The sequence below is a fragment of the Electrophorus electricus genome, chromosome 17 (genome assembly GCF_041902795.1).
Source record: "Electrophorus electricus isolate QZ-2024a chromosome 17, ASM4190279v1, whole genome shotgun sequence".
NCBI classification, from domain to species: Eukaryota; Metazoa; Chordata; class Actinopteri; order Gymnotiformes; family Gymnotidae; genus Electrophorus; species Electrophorus electricus.
In genome coordinates, this window is record NC_137513.1 from 16279244 (window position 1) to 16303840 (window position 24597).

General features: G+C 44.4%; 2 protein-coding genes across 10 annotated transcripts in view; one reads left to right on the forward strand and one right to left on the reverse strand.

Annotated features, from left to right (window-relative positions):
• Positions 1 to 216: 216 nt before the first annotated feature.
• Positions 217 to 4853, reverse strand: znf414 (zinc finger protein 414). 5 transcript variants are annotated; one of them, XR_003411893.3, is made up of 8 exons: positions 4657 to 4756; positions 4059 to 4144; positions 3851 to 3961; positions 3498 to 3603; positions 2803 to 3329; positions 2450 to 2523; positions 1191 to 1343; positions 217 to 946 (listed from the first exon to the last, which is right to left on the reverse strand). XR_003411893.3 is itself a non-coding variant. In XM_081699616.1 (7 exons), exons 2-7 carry the CDS (start codon positions 4063 to 4065, stop codon positions 870 to 872), a joined length of 981 nt encoding a protein of 326 aa, XP_081555742.1. In that variant the 5' UTR covers positions 4066 to 4144; positions 4751 to 4853; the 3' UTR covers positions 217 to 869. The 5 variants fall into 5 exon arrangements, 3 of the variants coding, with proteins under 3 accessions (XP_081555742.1, XP_026884155.1, XP_035390332.1); XM_081699616.1 differs by lacking the exon at positions 2450 to 2523 and having other exon boundaries at positions 4751 to 4853; XM_027028354.3 differs by lacking the exon at positions 2450 to 2523.
• A 3463-nt stretch (positions 4854 to 8316) lies between these two features.
• LOC113587747 (telomerase protein component 1-like) overlaps positions 8317 to 24597 on the forward strand; it is a 37960-nt gene continuing 21679 nt past the window's right edge. For 2 of the 5 annotated variants that reach the window (XM_081699613.1, XM_081699615.1), the window contains exons 1-12: positions 8318 to 8466; positions 9060 to 9793; positions 9991 to 10164; positions 10877 to 11041; positions 20767 to 20931; positions 21130 to 21267; positions 21513 to 21584; positions 21773 to 21894; positions 22883 to 23040; positions 23358 to 23467; positions 23583 to 23661; positions 24386 to 24578. In XM_081699613.1, coding sequence (XP_081555739.1) covers positions 9155 to 9793; positions 9991 to 10164; positions 10877 to 11041; positions 20767 to 20931; positions 21130 to 21267; positions 21513 to 21584; positions 21773 to 21894; positions 22883 to 23040; positions 23358 to 23467; positions 23583 to 23661; positions 24386 to 24578 — 2015 coding nt within the window. In that variant the 5' untranslated portion in view covers positions 8318 to 8466; positions 9060 to 9154. Of the gene's footprint in view, positions 8467 to 8690; positions 8708 to 9059; positions 9794 to 9990; positions 10165 to 10876; positions 11042 to 20766; positions 20932 to 21129; positions 21268 to 21512; positions 21585 to 21772; positions 21895 to 22882; positions 23041 to 23357; positions 23468 to 23582; positions 23662 to 24385; positions 24579 to 24597 lie in introns of those variants that run through there. The other 3 variants (XR_014117770.1, XM_027026582.3, XM_081699614.1) reach the window with 3 other exon arrangements.

A 24597-nucleotide genomic window follows, 5' to 3' on the forward strand; every position in this document is an offset into this window, starting at 1 on the left:
CCTCGTTATAATGGATGGCTCGTGCAAGTGAATGCTATCACCTACTATTTCTATGTGCTAATATGGATATCAGGCTAGGTTGCTTTATATTTCTACCTTGGTTATATGTTGATTGTGGTGTATGGTATATCTGTGCTTTTTATTTCCTGTACGTAAATATTTTTAAATATATTTTGACAGTAAATGTACATGAAGTAATGCAAAAATAGTTTCCACTCCATTAAAACATTTTAATATCAAAAGAACACATGGATCAAACTTTTGATTTTACATCCACAAAGAATCAAGGGAAAACATTTTGTACGAGACATTAGTGACTGCAACACAATCAACATACTGCACATAAAAGATACTGAAACTGTACAACTATGTATGCCTCATTATTTACACCTACTGTTAAAAATGAGGATTACTACTGAGAACAGAACATGCTCCATATTCCGAGCACTGATTAAGTCCACTTTTTCCATGCGAGTGTAATCACAACAAAAGACTAATCCTAAATCACAGATATTTGATAAATATGGATGAGTATATATATTGCTTCTACTTGTGCACATCTAAACTCCATTAAATTTCCCCATTACCTGTTGTCATCATGCAGTTTAATAATAAGCCATATATGTGGCTTTCTTCCTCATTTTCAAAATATTGACTACTCAAAACCACTTTCCTATTTAAGGCATTACTTTCTTGCTTGGAAACCTAAAAAAAAAAAAAAAAAATGCATGTAATACAATAATATTATTAGTAGGGCAAAGACATCACCACCTCCTTCTTCAACAAAGTCCTTTATCACCCCAGACTTTCAACCATGTAAGATACAATAACTATTCATCTGTCCCTAATGTTTATGATCTCATCAAAGCCTAAAGCTGTGTGTAATTCAAGCTCTCAGAATCTAATGGGGTTTTATTCAGAGCAGAAGGTGAACCAACCACTGCATCTGAAATATAATGAAACAGAAGGTCAGTTGTTACTAAGGACAATAAGAAAGTTAATTGTATTGCAGGAATATTTAATAAGTATGCTGGGATACCAAAATGCACTCTTCTTACTTGCCATAATATCCAAGATATCCTCATCAGACAAAAGAAAATGTTCCTCCAAGCAAAGAACCCCAAAGAAATTCACAAAGCTTCACTTACATGACACGTTGCATAATGAATTACTGTCTGAAGCAATCACACCTGTATCACTGATCGCTTTGCCCCCTGGGCTCTTGTGCTGGCCCTCAATGTGTGCAGTCATCTCTTTCCGGTCCGGAGTACAATGGCCGCACTGCAGGCAGCTGTATCGCCCCCTGGTGTGCTCCCATAGGATGCGACTGCTGAAGGATTGGCCTGAGAGATACAATTTAATGGGGAGACGTCAGTGACGGTGGTAATCGATCACTTGTAAAAGTATTACTCAGGCAAGCAAAATGACAAATCTTGTTGCTAAGGAAGAGAATCAGATCAAACATGTTCGTGTTGATTATGACAAAGACAAATCAAGCTTCAATATAACACACCACGAATGGGATAGGTTTCTGGACACAGATTAAGCCCAATACCGGATTAATACCAGACTATAAAATGTGTTACATTTTCCACAGGCATCCCTTATAATAAAATATGTCCCGATATTTCCCCCACAAGGGGACACTAAACAGTGACACCAATACCAACTTTTCTGTTATAACCAATGGATATCTGAAAGAAGCCCCATCGATAAACAGGGCCTTGCATTGTGCTTGTATATACGAACAGACAATGTTCATGTTAGGTAACTAAACGAAAATAATATATCTACATTAGCAATATTAATGACAATAAGAGTACTTTGGTGACAGTATTTCCATCATTAATGATACTGGTATTGGTATCAGTGCCAACACTACTTTTATTTCTAGCACCAGGCTTGATCTGTGTTCACAATACGAGCGCCTTGAAATTTACATTCCAGACCAGTCCCTTCACACAGCAAATGCAGAACAAACACCAAAAATAAACCCAGTTAAGACAGATGGAAATGAGAAAACGGGTTCTGGGATGCGCAAGCACAGTCAGCAGCTCGATGCAAGGCCACCAAGCCCAGTACCCAGAGCCAAGGTTGTCTAGCCAGCAGCAAGCACCTCCTAGCTGTCCCAGTGCTGGGGTGCTGAGTGGAGAGGGGGAAACAGCGCAGAACAGGAGGTAAGAACAGCACTATGGATAACACTCTCTGCTGTCTGACATTATCTGTTAGTGCAGCCCTCGCCTGGATGTATGCATCTGGGATTGAATGGGAGTGGATTGACTCGCACAGCCACATGGTTCGACTAGTAAAGCACACGAAGAGAAACAGTAAGCCCAGTTAGAGGGGTGGGAGCAGCAGCATCTAAAGCAGACTTGAGGAAATTTCTGATTTTTTTTTTTTTCTTTCCCCTCTAGCAGCATGTGTGTGTGTGTAGTTCTGTGTGCCTCACCTGGACTTCCTCTCTATTTAAAGCCTGACTGGTTGGAGAAGAGTTCCATCTGTGCAAAAGGGGCGCAGGCAGTTCTGGCAGGACAGTGCGACACGACAAAACACAGTTCACTCAAAAAAAACAAACAAACCCCCCCCCCCCCCCCCCCAAAAAAAACAAAACAAAACGGCAGTTACCCTCTCAGGACTTATTGGTTTTACTCTGAAAGGGCACGCCCCTGTTGAGAGGCAAGTGACAAGTTGAAGTGAGCGTTGGCAAAATATACTAAAATGTATGACGCTCTAACGCACATTATTATGACACTTGCTTTAAGACCAGTCTCTTTTAGATACCATCTTGCATAGGTCATTCACCTTGGTTCTTCCTCCAGACCGCATTTGACCCTGGAGGGGTGTGGGGTGGAGAGGACGGCAGGCTTGAGGGGCCGATCCTGATGGACCACTGTGGCAGCAGCGGCTGCTGCTGCTCCAGCTGGACTGGCTCTGGCAGAGAGGCTGGGGGAACAGGAGACAGCCTGGGTGGGAAGGGGCTGTAGGCTGCATCTGCCTGACCAGGCACACGCTGGGCATTTGCAGCAACAACCTCTGCAGGAAAGGCCATGGAAGTGGAGTCTGTTAAAACGGTACTAGCTGCAGCTTGCTGACTGGGCCGAGGTGCTGAATTTAAGGGCAGCGAGGGCTCCGATTCCATCTGCTGGGATTCGTCTGTGGTCAAAAGGGGCCCATAGGGCTCCAGGTCGACAGTGGCGAGCGAGACACCAGAAGGATCTGTGTCAGCAGCCTCTGTCTTTATAGCCTTGGTTTTGGCTACCTTGGCACAAGTCTGCAGGTGTTTCAGGAGGGTGCGGTAGGAGCGCAGCTTGGCTTTGCAGCTTTCACACCTGCAGGTGATCAAAGGAGTGTCACTATGTTAAACTAACAAACATACTTAGAGAAATTATAAAAAACCCAACAAGTCACAGTAATGAGATCTTAATGGCAAATATGACCAGAAAACAGTGAAACAATAGTTAGTTTTATTAGCCTCAAATCTAAGGCAACTGACTCACAGGAAAAAATAATTTGGCTTGTGGTGATGCCTCATGTGATCCATGAGCTGCTGCATGTTAGAAAATGAACCCTCACATCCTATCGTGGAGCACAGAAAGACTTTGCCTGGGAGAGAGGGATGAAACTGTGAGACAGTGAACGCATGAGCGTGACCACTCATCTTCACACAATGCCCAGTAGACAAAGTACATTGCATCTTATCTATACTACAAATTAATCTTCTATATCCAGTGAAAATTGTTTGTTGCATTTTTCCTCAACAACCAACATACACAAGCATTCATGTAAAGACTTCAATTCGTTTGCAACCAGACACATTATGGTGTTAATCTGGCAAAACAGAATATCGTACCAGGAAGTGACTGTGCAGGGATCTTATGATGATCCTTGATGTGACTGTTCAGTGATTCTGAATTAGTATAGGTCCGCTTACAGCCATAAAACGAGCACGACAAATGACAACCTGAAAAGGACAAGCCATAATTGACTCAAACATTCACTGTAAATAAAAATAATAAAGTATAATAATAATAAACGAATTATAGGATAGGTCAACATACCCTCCATGGTTAGTGTTACCGTGATAGTTGGGCTGCAAAACTGCCTCGTCAACCGATGTTTTGCTAGGTAGCTACCTAGCTAAAGCCTAGGTGACCAAGACAGAGATTTTCTAATATACGTCTCCAATATGTGTTTATGTGAAACTGAACGAATAATCCGTTTATAATAATCCACAACCAGTTGCAACAGTTTTATTAGCAGCTTTATTAGCTAAAAATTAGTTATTTATCTAGTTCGGTAACTAGCTAGCGTTATGTAGAAATCGACCAGATGGCTAGATATCTATCTTCCAGTGTTTGTGACGGCAGAAATAACATTACTTAACCTATTAGCTAGCTAGGTTAATCTGGAGATAGACAGCTACTTTTCCTTACTAACAAGAGTTAAAAGTGGCTAATAATGATGAGTTACGAGTTTCTCTTTGTAAAATTAGATAACGCTAGGTTAGCTAGCAAGCCAGACTGAATGCCACAAAAAGATTAGCTAACGCTAGCTACTTAATAAACTAAAGAAATCTTGTTAGATAGCTATTGTTATTACTATAAGGAAAGAATAGTATGCATGATTAAATACAGCTTCTCTGACCACAGCACTTACTAAAGATGTATCTCATACCGATAAAGCATGATAAACATTTATGAATGCAAGGACGCTAGCTAGTAATGCACTTCCTTTAGCCAAGCCGACGTACCTTGATATGGGCACAACGGCACAAATAAAAGGATGAGACGGTGGCCCAAGGGTGCCAGATCTTCTAATACCAGTACGTCAGAATCATTTACATATGGGATTCGTTTCCTTTCACAAAGCATTTTAATGCTGATATACGTTACATTAATGATGCATGTCTGCGTTGCCAGATGTTGCTATAAAGTTAGGAAGAAGAACTGATATTCAGTCTCCGAATGTAAAAGCCAAACTTTGAATCAAGATCAGTATAAGCTTTATACAATATCTCTATTTTTGTATAGGCTACTTTTAATTTCTAATGTACAGTATCAGTGCCAAAAGAGGACAAAGTAGCATTGTTCTTTCTACTTTTGTGAAGGATGCTGTGTTCAGAGCACAGTAGTACAGAGATTTCTTGACTGGTAGTCCTCAGTCAGTCCAGATTGGGAGCAGCACTTCCAACATCACTACACTGAGTACTGGTGCTCCCCAGCGCAGCGTACTCAGCCCTGTGCTCTTCACACTGCTGACTCATGACTGTGCAGCGATGCACAGTTCGAATCACATCATCAAGTTCGCTGATGATACAACCGTGGTGGGTCTCATCAACAAAGACAACGAGTCAGCATACAGAGAGGAGGTGCGAGAACTGGTGAGCTGGTTTAAGGTCAACAACCTGTATCTGAATGTTGACAAGACAAAAGCGAGATCACTCCCCACTTGCAATCAATGGCTCCTCAGTGGAGATTGTCAAGAACATCAAGTTCCTTGGTGTTCACTTAGCGGAGAACCTCACCTGGACCCTGAATACCAGTTCCATCACCAAGAGAGCCCAGCAATGTCTTTACTTCCTTCAGAAGCTGAGGGAAGCCCATCTCCCATCACCCATCCTTCTATAGAGGTACTGTAGGGAGCATCCTGAGCAGCTGCATCATTACCTAGTTTGGGAACTGCACTGCCTTTGACCGCAAGACCCTCCAGAGAATAGTGAGAACAGCTGAGAAGATCATTGGGGTCTCTCTTCCCTTCATCACGAACATCTACATAACACGCTGCATCCGGAAAGCCACCAACATTGTGAAAGACCCCACACACCCCTCAAAGGAACTGTTCACCCTTTTGCCATCTGGAAGAAGGTACTGCAGCATCCGGTCCCGCACCTCCAGACTGTGCAACAGCTTCTTCTCAGAAGCCATTAGACTCCTGAACTCTGGCTAACTCCAATTCCAATTCAGATTCCAAAAATGGGCACTTTTATACACACACACACACACACACACACACACACACTCACAGTTTTACATCGGACTAGTGCTGAAGTCAAACCTCACACAAATAAACTATGCACTCCTGTTGCAGTCTTGCACATTATCCTACTTGCTGCTAGAGTACTGTACTAAACCAACACTGTACTCTGAACTGTTCTGGCTGCTACTGGTGACTGCTATGTTCAGTGTAGCATGTCACTGACTCCCATGCACAACTCACTTTACATATGCCCGATACTGTGTACTGGACTAAATAATTGCACTGTCTACTCATTTGGTATTTGTCCTGTCCTGTATTTATTATTGTTTATTTAATTACATTTTTGCACTATATTGGACTGTTTGCACTTGTGTAGCATGTTGTCTGTTGCACTGTTGTTTTGTGTTGCACCATGGTCCTGGAGGAACATTGTCTTGTTTTTGTTGTGTACTTGTATATAGCTGAAATGACAATAAAACCTCTTTGAACTTTATCTATCTGAGCCACATAGCAACAGTTGTCATGTATACATATCAGTAATTGCTTTGTACTTAGCTAACAGATTCACACTGCTCAGCTGCACTCTCACACTTCACTCTCTCACACTTCACTGGTCCTCAAACAGGTCAGGGGTGCCCAACTTGGTTCCTAGAGATCCAGAGTTTAGATCCAATGCCGGGATCTAATATTCAGATGCTACTGTTGTCCTTGTGTAACACAAATGAGTGTTAGTTTGGAGTTGGATCCAGACTCTAATCTCCAGGATAAGAGCTGGGAACCCAAATATAGACTTTAGTATTACCATCCACAGTGTTCTGCTATGTATTGTGGGAGTGATTTTCAAGGGCAGGTCAAGGCCAGACCTGCCATATGTAATAAGACAACATTTTCTGTGTACATACCAGCTGTATAGGATCTTAATCTCAAAAGACCCACAATTCAGTGGTTTATGCCTGTCACACCTCACCTGTCATTTGTCTTTTGGACAAGCAAGGAAATTTTCCACTTACTACAAATGAGAAGCCCAAAATCTGTCAAGAAAGCTTCATATGAGCTCTTGGGTGAAGGACAGAAGTGTTTTGGTTCTGAATTTAAGAGCCTAAAGCAACAAGCAGATGGCATTACACCAGCGTTCAAATCTACTCATTCATCCGACCCTGTTGTTCTGAGCTCTAGCGCCCATAATGACCTGCTAGAAACTGTTGAGCATGACCTGAAGTTTTGGAGCCCAAAAGACGTATTTGAGATTGATGTTATTGAATTGTTCCAATGTCTAAAATCTATCAGCCTAACCCATCAGTGGAACGGTTGTGGCAGTATGCAAACTGCAGTGAGTCCATGGAGACTGGCAGTGAAGAGGTGATGAAGTCTCTGACTAGCTTTTCAAAGCACTTCATCACAACTGATGTGAGGGCAATATAGCACCATTAGCGTTGTTAGCGCTAGCGCTGCTAGATGCAGCCTCGAAGCGAGCGAAGAATGTGTTTAGCTCGTTCGCCAGACACTCATCCGCAATCGTCAGTCCGGAGAGTGAGCTTCTGTACAGTATACTGTAACAACAACAACAAAAAGGGAAATAGAGAATTCTGAAAGCATAAATCATGTTATATAATATGATGTCACAGGTCATCAGGTTAAAAATTCAAAAACTTTTTTTTCCTCTTCCCCCCCAACTCAAGGAGCAGGTTTGACCAGTGTTGCAAGTCTGAACAGAAGAACCATGGCCATGACGCAGCTGCAGAGCAAATAATAAAAAAACAACAACCATCGCTCTCAGCTCCAAGGTGCATTGCTGCTCCTACTGCTCTGAATTAAATTTGAAAACATGTTTAGAATATTCTGCACTTGGACATTTGGCCACTTGGAAATATATTTCAGCAACAAGAAAACATATCCCTGTTAACATCTGCCAACTATTGTTTTATTCTTTTTGCAGCCAGTACATCTTACTTTTAAACGTTACAGAAAAATAAAAACTATATTAGGTTTCCATTTATGCGGGTTCAGCATTTAAATTAAAAAATGGTCAGGGGCCCATTTCCCCGAAGCACTGAAGTTGTAAGATCACTCTCTCACTCTAGGAGTATCCCATTAAACAAAAGATTACGAATTTTTCCAGCAGTGAATGGAAACATCGAAGTTAATCCATGCTAGCAGTACCCAAACAAGCCCACATAAACTTCAGCTAAAATAAGCCTCTTCCTTTCCATGATGTCCAAAAGCACTGGCGATCAAATAATTCTTACGGTTGTACGAGTTTCGTCAAACAGCGTCAAACAGCGTCAAACCCATGCGCGAGGCTATCTGCTAACAACACTGAAGCACTGATAATACACAGTGCGCAGAGCCTAAGCGTCTTCTATTCATCTATTTGATGAAAGAGCTGCCAATCACGCGGCTTGCCCTGGAAAGACTTGGGAAGTAAATGCCAAGGCTTGTCTATTTGGGTTTGTTTACGTAGGAAGCGAACGAGTGTTTTTGCGTAAAGAGGTGAGCATACAATTAAAGAATTTTACTAACACTCCGTATACCATTTAAACATGCCACGCAGTTGTTTTGATGGTAGTTGAATTTTCTATGACAAAACCGGCAGTTATCTTATACCGGAAGAATGTTTTAAAAGGCCACTTATAAGGACAGGCACGTTGTTGTGGAAATTTTTCCGAAAAACATGGGTGTGGATTCAGCGTGGGATTTCTGGCGAGCGTATGCATGTAGACGGCTGAAAATTGTATGTTAATAAATGTACTGTATTTAATCAATTGTCCGTGGAAAGGTTTGTCTTGACAAGTAAACAATCACTTGAGCAAAGTACAAAGTCCTTTGCCCCAGCCTTTGTGCGCTGTACATATAATAATCTCTCACATAGTTCTTTTCATGTCAAGAAGCCACCTGGAATCACAGGACACACTGTTCTCTTAGTGGTGCAGTATCTAGCTCACTGGTTTTTTGTTTTTTTTACAGGAAAAAGAGGTTGAAACATTCAATTAGAAATATTAATAGCATAAAATGTAAAGGATTATAGAGATTCTGTGGTTAGCCAAAGGTGAAAATAATCTTTGCTCTCTTCTTCTGTACTCCAGGTTTGGCCAAAAGGCTCCCTTTGAGAGCTTGACGAGAGTGGCTGCACTGACGAGAGTGGAGACACTGTGCCTCATTTTCTCCAGTGCTGGTGGATATGAAGGCGGCCACCCTGCTGACTGTCCCAATGGCTGATATGGATGCTTGTCGGTATTCCAACTGTACCAGCCGGAGCTTGGAAAATGGCATTTTGGCTCAGGTCTCCTCCATTTTGCCCCAGCCTCTCTGCTCAGCTCCTTCCTGGGCAGCACCGGCCTCCACCAGCACCTCCTGCCCGGCACTCCAGACGCCCAGACTCATCACCACCACTGCTTCCTCCTCTCTGCTCACCACCACCTCTACCATGTTCACCTCCCCTCTGCTTTGCACTGAGAATACCCAAATTAAGCAAGACCCCCTCCTCTTTCCCATTCTCCCTTCTTCTCTTCTCTGCACTGAGAACACCCAGCTAAGTCTGGACCCCCTGCTGTTCCCTACAGTCTCCCCATCTCTTCTCCACACTGAGAATACCCAGCTGAAACGGGGCTCTTTCCTCTCCTCCTCTCTCTCCTCTCCGTACTGTTTGAGCCCTTTGCTCCAGAGCACACTGACACCTGCTAGTGGCCTTTTGCCTGTGTGTTGTACCAGTGTTCTTCCCCAAGAAAAGCTGGATGTTACAGTGAAAAGGAGAAAAAGAGAGCAAGACAGCCCTTGCTCTGCTGAAGAGCTGCTACCACAGAGTGCGGAGCCAAATGAGGTACTCAAGGATGTATTTTTCTGCTTGTTTGCTGCCTCTTTTTCTCATATTTGAGATGCATATTCACTAGAAAATTCCATACCTCAAATTTATAGAAGGGTAGGCTTTTGATACCATCTGGCATTGGGAATGTTCTTAAGGTTTTGGCTTAAGTTCAGAGTAACTGATGTATAATGTTTGTATATATGTATCCAAAGGACTTGGAACATGAGGACCTTGTGGAGATGGACCAAGAATTGCCCTTGGAGATGCCTGTCCTGGAGCTGAGACTGACTGAGGAAGATGAGAAGCAGACGGTTGAGCTTGGAGAAGAGTTTGGGACGGTTGACACAGGCTCAGATGAACAAGCAGAACTGCTGAAAAAAAGGAAGGTACTGAAGTGTTGTTATCATTTTTTGAAAAATAATTCTAACCTGCATTTCAGCTGTAGCAAGTTCCTGTAGGAAGGCTGCTTTCCTGTCACGTCAACAGCACAAGTCTGTGACTCCTCCTCAACTTAATCTTGGGAAGGCTAATAAAGAGAAACTAGGTGTTTCTGCCTCTTTAAGATGAATGGATAATGGCCAAGAGTCAAAAGTGAGAGCAGGCTTGGCTATGTTGTCAGAGGTGGGAAGGCTGAATTAATCCTTCTTTCCCCAGCAATACTAGCTGATCACAAGTATCTGTTAGATCACAGATACAGAGCTGAACAATTTCTCTTCAAGCCTATTCACTCAATCAGCGATCCAATCACATTTGCATAAGTGGCAAGGAGTGGGTGATATGATGATATTGTTGTTGTGATAAATTACATCACAATACTCTGTCAGTACTTCTCTAACAGTGATCAACTGCATATTTTTTCATAGCCTACTTTAGATGTGGCAGTACTATTTTTGCTGCACTGTCTGCACAAACAATGCTAGTAAACCTCAGTAAAACTACATATTGTGAAAATGTCTTTATGCATAACTGTATGTATGTCTTTTTATCATATTGCATACCTCTAGTGGAAAGACAGAAAAGTATATTCTGTGGATCTGTGTATTTGACTTTGATTTGATTTAATTCTGTGTCATTGTCTGTGTGTTTTTTTTTAATCAGTATAAGCTGTTAAATCTGGTGTGCTGCTCCCTGGTACAAAAGTGTGCTGCTCCTGACCAGAAGGACCAGCATCCCTTGACTTTGTGGTCTCTGATAAAAGGCCTAGCCACAGATATCACCATCAGTGATCCAGAGTTCGTCCTCAAGGTACACATGAGGTGGCATGTAAGTCAGGCTGTCTGTGTCTGGCTGTCTGTGTTTGAGTAGGGGTTCTGTAAGTATTCATATGCAAGTTTGTTTGTGTATGTTCAGGAAAGGCTTAATAATTGGCATCTGAGCTTTTGAGTGTTGTAACTGGTAAAACTATGATGAGTCCACATGGCACTTCAGAACTGCAGCATGACTTCTTAAGCCACTAATACATCACCAAATGGTGAGAGATGTTCGGAGAGTTAAATGATCCATAAGGTGTTTTGGGTCAGCTTGTATTTTTTTCTCAATTGATTAACATTTTTTTAATTTGATACTGGCACATGATTGTCAGTCATTGAAGCTTAGTTTTCCTTTGCTTGGGTCAATGGTGCAAAACCATTGGTTTTACTAGACTCGACTCTCCTTATAAACTCCTGAAATATTTCTTGGCAACCATTGTGAGTGTCTAAGCACAAGTTTCATTACAAACTCTCATGTTATATTTTGGTAAGATTAAGACAGAAAATGCATAAACCTGAGAATCAGTAACAAAGCTATGACTGTAGCAAAACAGTTAGCAACAAGCGTTTTGAACCCCTGTATCGGTGCTAAGTTGCAAGAGAAATGAAATCAGTTTTCTGTATTTCCCATAAAGATTATGAGGGGATATATAAAGAGGCAGACTAAGAAAATCTAATGTATTTATAGATATATTTTATTTATGTAGAAATGCCATATATGGATGAATGTCATCCATCAAACCTACAAATTGTCTTGACACATCCATGTTCACCCAGTGACCTTCTAAGCAAGACATGAACATATACAATAAAATATTTATACCTATATATCAAATATATAAACTTTCAGTAGCAGGAAGTAACTAATTAATGTAAGAGGCTTAAAGAAAGGTTGGAGAAATAAGAGAACAGGGAGAGGTAAGAGAGACTGAGTCAGAGGAAGAGTATGAGGAAAGCCTTAGTCATGGTGAATCCTTTCAAATAAAATTTGGGCTACTGTACTTGAAAATGTCATCAATCATGGTTTGATGGGTATGAGAACCAGGTCAATATGTGCAGCCAGCTTTTGCTATTTTATACTAGCGTCTTAAATCTAAAACTTTTAGAAATGAAAAGAACTTCAGCCTCTCTTCTACTTTTTGGACCCGTTTTATCATGTGTTATTTGATAGAACACTGTTACTATCTTTACACCACATATGCCTAAACACTAATTCAACTAAATGCATTTGTAATGAGGCTTGCACCCAGGTCAGATAGCTGATGAGACCAACATTCCACTGGGTGAGCTACCATGCTTTACAGGTTAAACAACAGAAGTAAAAAAAACAAAAAAGGTGGGGAGTCAAACCCCAGCCCTGGCTGCTTTGTTACGAGGTAAATGAGCTCCTGCTAGACCGCAGCAGCCATTAAACAACCTGCACACATATTGTGCTTCAAAGGAATGGAGGACGAAAAATGGGGGGAAATAAACACCATACTGTGCGTGGAAAAAAGGGAAAACAAGGGATGCCACGGGAAGAAGGGCAGCCCCGATGTACTGAGGAAAACAAAACTCTAAAACTTCCAAAACAAAACCAGAAAGCAGGGAGGTGCCTTAGAGACTAATGGAAGCTGAGAGAGAGAGACACAGACTTGAGACGGAGAGGGGGAGTGTAAAAACACAGGCACCCTCGAAGAGCAGAAGAGAGGTGTAGCACAAAGGCTCACAGACCTCAATACCCAGAGTTACCGGCTAGGAGCTTGGTTCAACACTTTAGCAAAGACCCAACACTGAGTAACTGGGTCACTGGGCTTATATAGACCTAGTACAGCTGTTGGGCATCAGGCCTGATTGAAAGTGTGTCTGACTCAAGGCCTCCCCCTGGTGGCCGGAGGGGGCCTCGACCTGGCGGCAACCCTTACAGGACCCCCCACAGAAAGGGTGGCTCCTGACGTCCCAAGGCCAGCCGAACAATCCCGCTGAAAACCCCAAATGAGTTCACGTTCCAGGATGTGACAGGAGGAGATCCAGGACCGCTCCTCAGGCCATTATCGCTCCCAGTCAACCAAATACTGGACTCCACCACGGACCCGCCGGACATCTAAGAGACGCTTGACTGTGTACGCCGGTGCACTGTCCACTATGCACGGACCCGGTGGGTTGGAGGAGCCCACTGAACACAGTATGGGCTTAAGGCGAGACACATGGAAAGTGGGGTTGACTCGCAATGACAGGGGAAGGGCAAGGTTATAAGAAACAGGCTTTATGCGGCCAAGCACCTTGAATGGCCCGATGTAGCGAGGAGCGAATTTGCGAGGATAACCACACAAAGGTAGGTCCTTGTCTGATAGACAAACCTGCTGTCCTGTCCGATAAATCGGCGCTGGTCACCATCTCTTGTCGGCGTAACGCTTTTGAGCAGTAGCAGCAGATAAAAGAGCCCTGTGTGCCCTTTGCCAGGCCAAGCAGCAGCACCTGACTGTCTGCTCAGCAGACCGGACACTCATGTCAGCCTCTTGGTTGGGCAACGTCGGCGGATCATGCCCAAATTGGCACTCCAATGGCTACATGCCTAAGGAGCAGTGCCACAGGTTGTTGTTGGCAAACTATGCCCATAATAGGTGCGCAGACCAAGAGGATGGACAGGAAGAAGCCAGACAGTGGAGGGTGCGCTCCAAGTCCTGGCTAACCCTCTTGGTCTGGCCATTGGATTGGGGACAGGAGCTGGAGGATATCTGGCTTCTGCCCCCAACAACCGACAAAAGGCCCTCCAGAACCGGCTAGTGAATTGAGGCCCACGGTCTGACATGATATTGCTAGGTAGCTCATGAAGATGGACAACCTGTGTAAGCAATAATTTAGCTGTGTCCTTCGCAGATGGCAGTTTTGGCAGTGCAAAGAAGCAGCCGGCCTTGGAGAACCTGTCAACGACGACCAAAGTCACTGTGTTGCCCCTTGATGGGGGCATCCTTGTGATAAAATCGAGCAACAGGTGAGAACAAGGGTGCAAAGGGACAGCCTGTGGGTGCAACAGACCAGCGGGCCTTGTCCTGGGGTCCTTGCACTGAGCGCAGGTGCGACAAGAGTTCACAAATGCTTGGATGTTGCATGTGTGGTCACCAAAACCGCTGACGGAGAAACTCGAGCGTCCATGTGACTCCTGAGTGTGCCGAAAAGGGGGATGCATGTCCCCACTCAAGGACCCGAGCTCTAACCACCTTAGGTACATACAGCCGCTCCAGACGGCTTCCACCTGAGTCTGGTTCAGCAAGGAGGGCCTGATGTACTGCCTTCTCAACCCCCCTCTGGATTGGCGCTATGACGCGGGCCCTGGGGATAACGGTCGAGGGTGGAGCAGAAGAAGGATTCCCACTGGTGGGAGAGGGTATCTGTCTTGGTGTTCTTAGTGCCTGGCCAGTATGATAAAGTCAAACTGGGCAAAGAACAGTCCCCATCTGGCCTGGTATGGATTAAGCCGATTGGTTTGCTGAACGTAAGACAAGTTCTTGTGGTACGTCCAGACCAGGAAGGTGTGTTTTGCCCCCTCCAGCCAGTGCCTCCACTCCTCGAGCGCAAGCTTGACTGCCAGTAATTCACGGTTGCCCATGTCATATTTCCTTTCTGCAGGGGACAGACGCCAGGAGAAGTAGGCACAGGGATGCAGTTTTTTGTCCTCTTTTGATCGCTGGGACAGAACTGCACCGACACTCACCTCAGATGTGTCCACCTCAACGGTAAATGGAAGCTCCGCATCAGGGAGCTGAAGAATAGGAGCCGTGATCAGATGGTGCTTTAGTTCTTCGAATGCCTGCTGGGCTTCAGTGGACCAGCAGAACTGACCAGACGCCTTCCTGGTCAACATGGTCAGTGGGGCTGCAACTGTGCTAAAGTTCTTAATGAACCTGCGGTAAAAATTTGTGAAGCCCAGGAAGCATTGGACCAGATGTACCTAGGTGGGGCTAGACCAGTTCTCTACAGCCCGTACCTTGGCAAGGTCCATGCATAACTTTTTGTGGGAGATGACAAATCCCAAAAAGGAGATGGTTTGTGCATGGAATACAGACTTCTCCATCTTGACAAAGAGGTGGTTCTCGAGTAGAAGCTGGAGGACCTACCTAACATGGGTAACATGTTTGTCTACCCTTTGGCTGTATATTAAAATGTCGTCCAAGTAGACAAACACGTACCTGTCAAGGGCTCCCCTTAGGACCTCATTGATGTACGCAGGTGTGTTCATCAACCCAAAGGGCATGACAAGATATTCATAGTGCCCGAGGAGGAGATGAACACCGTCTTCCACTTGTCTCCCTCTTGGATTCTCACCAAGTTGTAGGCGCTGTGCAGGTCCAGTTTAGTGAAAATGGAGGCCTGCTACAGCGCCTCAAATGTTGAGGTCATGAGGGGCAATGGAGAATAGTCCTTGACAGTTATTCTGTTAAGGCCCCGGTAGTCTATACAGGGGCGTAGCCCGCCGTCTTTCTTCCTGACAAAGAAAATCCCCGCACCAGCCGGGGAAGTACATGGCTGGATGAACCCTAGGGCTATGGCTTCCTGTATATATTCATCCATTGCCTGAAGTTCAGGCCCTGAAAGGGAAAAGAAGCGGCCTCTAATGGACTGGTGCCGGAAGGAGGTTTATGGCCATGTCATATGGCCGGTGGGGAGGCAATAGTTGGGCCTTCTGTTTGCTACATGCTTCCCTCAGGTCCCAGTATTCCTGGGAGACTCGAGACAGGTTCGGGCCATCGGGATTATGACCAGCCCCAGACTGAGGCTTGGGTAGTTGCAGACAGGAGGTCTGAAATGTCAAACTCCAAGACAGCACTGATTGGCTCAGCCAGTCTACATGAGGATTATGTCGCTGAAGCCAGGGGTACCTCAAAATCAGTTGCAAGTCGGGAACATGGATAACAAACAGCACTGTTTGGTGTGTGGGCCGACTTGTAACGTGACTGGATGAGTCTGATGGCTAACAACCCCTGGATCAAGGGACCGATCATCGATGGAAGCAATGGGTAGGGGTTCATCCAGTGGGACCAGTGGCAGGGCTAACTTGTTGGCTAACCCAGCATCAAGAAAGTTGCCTGCCGCTCCTGAGTCCACAAATGCCTGGAGACATGTTTCCGGCATTCCCCAAGCAATTGTGGTACTGAGGGACAACCCTTGAGCTCGGGGAGGACTGGTTGAGTCCATCAGAGGTCCTCCCTCCCCTAATAGACATTGCCTTTTCCCCGGAGCTCAGGACAAGCTGGGTGAAGATGACCTGAGCTTCCGCAGTACAGACACCTCCCTTCCCACATCCGAGCGTTGCGTTTACTTTGAGAAAGGCAGGTGTCCGAGCTGCATTGGCTGGGGTCCGGACTCCCCCTGCATATGAACAGGGCTAAGGGTGCACGAGAGCCTTGACTGACCTCTGGTCACTGTACTCTGCGCCTCTCTTGTACATGATTGTCAATTCGCAACACCAGATCGATCAGGTCGTCGAGAGAGGCGGGAGTATCTCGGTGGACCAGTTCATCTTTAAACTCCTGGCTGAGTCCCTGGTGGAAAGCAGCCATTAGCGCTGCGAGGTTCCATCCACTCTCGGCTGCCATAATGCGAAAATCACTGGCGTAATCAGCCACCGCTTTTTCCCCGACGTATATTATATTTCCCTCGAAGAGCAGAAGAGAGGTGTAGCAGAAGGGCCCACAGACCTCAACACTCAGAGTTCCCGGCTAGGAGCTTGGCTCAACACTTTAGCAAAGAACCAGCACTGAGTAACTGGGTCACCGGGCTTATATAGACCTAGCACAGCTGTTGGGCATCAGGCCTGATTGGTAGTGTGCCTGACTCGAGGATTCCCATGGTGGCCAGAGGGGGCCTCGATGTGGCACCAACCTTTACAGCATTTTGTCCTCTCATCTTTTGAAGGTCTAGCACTGCAGACTTCATCAGTGTATGACCTTACTTCAAGTCCTACTTACTAAGTAAATAAATGCATCCTTTTGCAGCCTAGCTGTGTGTCCTGAATATGAATGGGCCATTACTGAACTCTAGTCAGGGAGCACAATCAATTTGTTCACGGTAATGTGTAATAATGGGCTGCACCCATTCAAAGTGGTTGTAACCATATGTAACATGTAAATACATGTACACAAAATGGAAGTTTACCATTTCCAACTGTCATACAGGCTACAACCATGTTAAGATGCTATCTCTGTTACAAGCAATATTCATAAGTGACCACAAAGATGCCAAAGATGGCGCCGGTGAGGGCGGCTGCCGTCACGACTGCTCCGACCACACTTTTTGCACTTTTTGCACTTTTCCTTGCACAATTTTCGCTTTTAAAACCCTTCACTCTGCACCACAATGTGCATCACATACAGCAGAGATGCTCTTATTTCTATTAGTCAACACAACAATCACCTCAAATTGCTTCTAACCCCGGACCTGAGCTGGCCGAGTGAGATCCTGAGGGAGAACAAAGGATGCGATGCGAGGAAAAGGCCTTGAGGGAAGTGAGCCGGCATCAGGAACAGGCTGAAGGCTCGCATCCTGCTAGCCTGCTAGCCTCGCATCCTGCTAGCCAATGTCCAGTCTCTGGACAACACACTCGATGACCTCCAGGCCAGAACAAAGTTCCAGAGGGACATTCGGGACTGCAACCTCCTCTGCTTCACCAAGGCATGGCTGAACCCAGCGGTACTGAGCCACGCTATCCAGCCGGCCGAGTTCTTCTTGGTATGCTGCATGGACAGGACGGCAGATTCGGGGAAGTCAAGAGGCGGTGGAGTGTGTGTGATGGTAAACAACAGCTGGTGTAACAATGCTAATGTTGTCATTCTCACCTGCTCCTGCTCACCCAACCTGGAGCTGCTCGCCATCAAGTTTCATCCTTTCTACCTTCCTCGTGAGTTCACCTTGGTTATCGTCAACACCGTGTGCATTCCACCTCAGGCAAACACGGACACTGCATTGTGTGAACTTCATGAGGCTCTCGCATAGTTACAGGTACAACACCGGGACGCTGCACTTATTGTGGTTGGGGATTTTAACAGCGCTAACCTCAAGCGTGCAGTGCCCAACCTTTCCAGCACATAACCTGCCCCACCAGGGGAAAGAGGACAATAGACCACTGCTACACCCCATACAAGGACAGTTACAAGGCACTAGCTCATCCACCGTTTGGTAAGTCCACCATCTTCCTCATACCAAAATATAAACAAAGGCTGAAATGAGAAACTCTGTTTCAGAGGGAGGTCGCGCTCTGGACAGACCAATCGGTAGCCGCTCTGCAGGACTCTCTGGATGATGCGGACTGGGACATGTTCCGGCGCAGCACTGATGATGTTAGCGAGTTAACGGAAACAGTAGTGGGGTTCATTGGGAAACTGGTGGACAAAACAATCCCAAGAGCCACCTTCAAGACATTTTCCAACCAGAAGCCAAGGGTGGGCAAAACCATCTGCAAGGCTCTGAACTCTCGTACTGCTGCCTACAATGCGGGGACAATCAGTGGGAACATGGACGAGTACAAGTGTGCGGCATCTGGAGTGCGCAGGGCAGGGAGAGAGGCGAAGCGGCGCTACGGGAAAAAACTAGAGTCACAGTTACAGCAGAGTGGCTCTAGATCCCTGTGGCAGGGGCTACTGACGATCACGGACTACCCCCTGGACTGACGAGTGCGGATGAGTCTCAAAGGCAAAGGAGCTAAATACATTCTTCGCTCGCTTTGAGACTGCAGCGCTAATGCTAACAGCGCTAGCGCTAACAATGCAGATGGTGCTATCGGTGCAGCGCATGTGCAGAGTCTACCAGAGGACAGCGCACCCTCATCATCATGGAGAGTGACGTGAGGAGAGTATTTAAAAGAGTGAATACCAAGAAGGTGGCAGGACCAGACGGCATCTGCAGGAGAGTCCTCAAAGCCTGCGCAGACCAGCTAGCCCCGGTATTCCCTGACATCTTTAACCTCTCCCTGATGCACGGTGTCGTCCCATCCTGCTTCAAACGGTCCACCATTGTCCCTGTCCTCGGCCTTCCTGTCTCAACGAGTACTGCCCTGTTGCCCTCACAACGGTCGTGATGAAACGCTTTCAAAAGCTGGTCAGAGACTTCATCATCTCTTCACTGCCAGCCTACATCGACCCACTGCAGTTTGCATACCGCCACAACCGCTCCACTGATGATGCAATTGCACATCTGCTGTACACCACACTGACCCACCTGGACAAAGGGAGGGGTAATTATGTTAAAATACTGTTTGTCGACTACAGTTCAGCATTTAACACCATCATCCCCTCCAGAATCATTACCAAGTTGGAGGATCTGGGACTGCATCGATCCCTGTGTGACTGGATCTCCAACTTCCTAACAGGCAGATCATAAGCATTACGGGTGGGTAACTGTGTCTCATCCACCTTTACCCTCAGCACTGGAGCTCCCCAGGGTTGTGTCCTAAGACCCCTGCTCTACTCACTGTACACCTAGGACTGCATGGCCACTTCCAGCTCTACCACCATTGTCAAGTTTGCTGATGATACCGTCGTCATGGGCCTGATCTCAGACAACAATGAGAGGGCCTACCTGAAGGAGATTAAACACCTGGAGAACTGGTGCCAGGAAAATAATCTCATAAACGTCAGCAATCCAAAGGAGCTGATTGTGGACTGCAGCAAGAAGCAGGAGCGGCACTACCACCTGTTAGGATCAACGGAACCACGGTGGAGAGAGTAGACATTTTCAGGTACCTTGGAATTCACATCTCGTAGAACCTGTCCTGGTCCTGCCACACCAACTCCCTGACAAAGAAGGCTCATCAGCGTCTTTACCACCTCAGACACCTAAGAGACTTCAGACTGCCCTCCAAGGTGCTGAAGACCAACACAGAGAGACTGAAGAGGAGCTTCTTCCCGCAGGCCATTCGGGCCCTGAATTAGGGCAACTGATGGAACTGATGGGACTACTCTGCGTATTATGTCCACAATAACATCATAAAAAAATAAACTGTAAAAAACTGTCAAGTGTAAATACTGGAAATTGAACATTATATATATATGCATAGTATACATCCCCTCTTCATTCATCATAGCTTATTTATTTATTCATGAAACTGCATTCCATTTCCCTGTATCTCTCAGCCATGGACAGACCATTTACAAAAACATTTTATTGCCAGTTATACCATGTATGACTATGCACATGACAAATAAACTCTGAACTTTGAAACTGTGCATTTAGGTATAGCAAATAACTATGTACTGCAAAATGAATGAAGAGTTTACAACATGTCCATAAATAATCCCATCAAATAAATATATACATTCTGTTCATTGTGTTTTCTCTATGTATGCAGCAAATGTAGCATTATATACACAAATGTTATATAAGTATGTCTGGAATTTTGATGTAAACATTTAATTTTGAGGCAAATCTGCAGCATTGTAAGAAACGTGCTCAGGCATTTTAGAGCAGTGATGCTGTTTCCTTAAATATGTGCAAGCAATTGAGAACAAATATTCTTGTAGTTTGTTATAGTGTCTTAAGTTCTTTTTTGTATTACAAGTAGATGTGGAAATGTAATTTTGATTTGGGTTTATGCTGTCAAACTGCTGGTTTATTTCTGTCTTGTTTTGGTGTATTCTTACTTTTGAAGATCTTACTGTCCATCCACTTGCTGAGTAAGACGTCGTTTATGTACGTGTCCCTAAAACTGCAGTGAGGTTATGTAAAGATACTTCATTACCTATAACTGTTTTCTCTCTCTATCAGGTAGCCGTATACACCAGGCAGGAGCTGAACATTCGCATCACGGCCAACTTCCTGCTGGCCTTGGCTGCCCACCTGCCCGGCTCCAAGCCCCACCTGCGGAGGTACTTCTGTGCAGCCGTGCAGCTGCCCTCTGATTGGCTGGAGGTGACGAGGATTTACAGTGTGGTGAGGATTATCATGAACCTGAATGTTTTGCCAACCTGTCCTAGGTCTAAAAGCTGTTGCATTAGAGATTGCAACGTGATCTCAGTCATTCCACTTGGTCTTTCTTTCCACTTAAATTGCCTAGACAGCAGGGCAGTCCAAAAGAACAGTACTAGCAGAATTATATTCGTATCTTATTTTTCATCTGTTTCTTCCCAGTGTTTCAGCCCCTCTCTCCCGTCATGTCTGAAGAAAGCCCTGACGGATAAGTTCAAGCAGTTCAGCGAGTATCAGCTAGCCAAGTACAACACACGCAAGCACCGCTGCAAGCATATTCAGAAGAAACGCAAAGCCTTGGTATAGTCCCCCCACCTAATTTGGAGAATTGTGAGCCCACAGATGAAGCATTATGGGCCGTTACTGCCATTTGTTGTGCAGTTGGCGTGATGTGTCCCACTAAACAGCTAAACAGAATCAGCTCTGGGATTAGTTCACCAAGGCTTGAGTCTGGAAATATGACCTAAATCTAAATATATGAATATTAGTCCTGTGGTCATCACTGAATATGTAAGGACATGTTTCTGGTCTTCCATCCTGCATAGGAACCATCTCCTGAGCAGTGGGAGAAATGGGCAAGCCTTGTCAGATCAGATCCCAAGATGCTTAAAAAATTTGTGAGTTATTCTCTCTCCTGGGCCATTTTTTTTGTTTGTTTCCTGTTGTTAAGAGAGGCAATGTATTTTTTCTAGTATGAATACATTAGTTTTACTACTATAATATGGACTCTTGAGTTTTAATAAACATTACATTAGGACTGTGTGTGTATGTGTGTGTGTGTGTGTGTGTGTGTGTGATGCTTCAGTTGTTGATGGATGAGCGCCCAGTCGTGGATAAAAAGCAGAGCGAATTCAACATGAAGAAGATGATAAAACGCCTCCATATTAAAGAGCCTTCAGAGTTTGTCATGGCCATTCTGGGGAAAAAGTGCGTTCCAGCCATGTTCCAGACACTCCATGCTCATTTAAATACGCAAATATATTCACAAATGACACCTTTGGAAATACTTCAGGGAAGTGTTTATAATTCTAGATGTCTCCTTCATAAGCCATAACAGCTTGCATGAACCTATATTAGCATATGTACATTCCAACAGGCATTACCTGTCATAAGAGCTGCTTTGTCATGGTGACATAACACCTATGTGAATGGCATAGATCTTTGTTATGCTGTACAGTTTTCCAAGTTGAAATGACCTAGATTGTTATGACTACTGGCTTATTGTACCTCAGTTTATTTCTGGTATGTTACATACTGTCACATTTAATGTGACAGCACTTAAAGGTGAGGGAAGTTGGAAAACTGAACAATGAGATCACTTCAAAAGAGACATTTTGCTGTTTATCCTGTACTTTGTATGTGGTGGGAAGACATGAAAGCTCCCATGTAACATGTTTATAGTGACGATTTTGAAATTGACATGTTTTACAGAATTATATTTTCTGTGGTTGATTTTCTTTCACTTTAAGTTAAGTGAATTTCATTTACAAGATATTTATGAAAACTTTTGGAAATTAGGATGTAGGAAGTCAATCACAATAAACTGTAAAACTGTTGTTTTCAAGTCAGGCCAAGTACAAGCAGATATTGGCGCGATGTTTTCCAAGTGCTCTCATTTGTTTAATTTCCCAACTAGCGTCATGATGTTACTTCATCACCCTTATGTCACTCTTACATACCAGAAGTCCATTGAGCTACAGATTCACTTATAAAGGTGCCATGTAGCCTTATCCATACTACCCTTAAGTATATTTATTCTTTTTGTTATCAAAGATTCTTTTTTTCTCTTTATCAAATACTTTTTTTTTCTTTACTGACTCTTTAGCGTGTGTTTGTGTCTGTGTGTGTGTGTGTGTGTGTGTGTGTGTGTGTGTGTGTGTGTGTGTGTGTGTGAGACGTATGTGCACACACCCAGGTACCCAGCTGATATAAAGGCCTTTGCACGCAGTGGTCTGAGTGGTTTGTGGCAGAGAGAGAGAGCAGGCCAGCGTATGAAGCTGAGGCAGCCAGACACATGGGAGACCAGACTGAGTCGAGAGGGAAACACTGCAGCCGCTTGGGAAAAGCTCATAGGTTAAGGAAGAATATGCCCATTTTCTCTCATTGTCTTTCTTTCTACTTGTTGGTTTTTCTGTATTATTTTTCTTTATTTCTGTCTCTTGCTCTTTTTCTGTCACACTCCCCAGCACGTGATCATATGATTGTACGCATGTGCACGTACATACTTCAGTCTGCACTCACATTCATTCTGGGGGCCTTAGAATATGACTTTTTTCTAATTGAAATAGAAAATGTTCAAGCTAGTGGCTGCATCTACAGTTCCTACACTCCTAATATGAGCTGCCCAATATAGGCTGTATAGTAAATGTGCTGCTGTTGTGTGTCTGCAGACAGTAACTCACTGCCCTTCATGGCTATGCTAAGGAACCTGAGGAATATGATCACCCAAGGCATCAGTGAGGAACACCACAAGAGGATTCTGAAGAGGCTGACCTCAAAGGTGACGTCTTGGTTCACCTCAGCTATCACTTCTCCTCGCATCGATGTATGTACTCTCAAACTATTCACTTCACCGCTTAGTACACCGTACTGACAAGCTTTGTGTCATGTTTCAGTCTTCTGTGATACAGAGCAGGCAGTTCCCTTTTCGTTTCCTGTCTGCCTATAAAGTGATTATGGAGCTCAGCAAGTTAAGTAAGTCAAGCTACTGTAATATAGTAGTGTTACACAACCTTCATAACATATCTCATATCCCTTTACGGATGCACCAATCATAATGTCAGATTTCTGGAATGATCACTGTAATCAGTATTTGGTGCCTACATGGGCAAATCATGATGGGCAAATGAAGATGCTCGTCATGCTATGTCTTTAATTTATAGATATAGACATCAGTAAATGATGTCTATAAATGATGTCTAGTAAATGATTAGTTACATTTTTTGCTGTTTGTAAATGGAAATGCATACAAAGAAAACATTTTCCTTAGATGCCTATCCACATACCAAATCAAGAGACAATAATACATATGGTGCATATTTAACAAGCAAAAAAACACAAACAAACAAACAAACCAAAAACAACCCAAACCAAGTGGAACAACATCTAAGTGCCAAACATGAGGCATTGTCTTAGTATAAACATACAGTGCTGGAGTGTAAGTAATGATAATATGAATATTAATAAATATCAGGCAAATACTTATGTGAAATACATATAGTATTGTTCATAAGTACCTGGACATTGACCTAGTTTTGGGAGAACCATGTAGACATTTCCTTTTTATTTACATCATTCCTTTCTATATTTTTTGCTTCTCTTATTCCACTGTGCAGTTACAACATGTCCTGTATTGATAGGAATCACTAACTTGCCAAGGTAACATTGTGCACTTTGTGTAATGACTTGGTCATTCTAGTTGGTGGCTCTATAAAGCCCGTGCCCAACAGTAAGGATCTCCTGCAAGTGGTCCTTAAGAGCATTCCGAAGAGTCGGCGTTACAGTCGCTTCGACTGGTCCACAGCCAGCCGGAAGAGGCTCCGTGTGGCGCTCACCATCCCTTTCGTCTACCGCCTTTACAGAGCAAAACGCAGCCTGCAGCAGAAAGCCAGGTCTGTACTCAGCATGCTC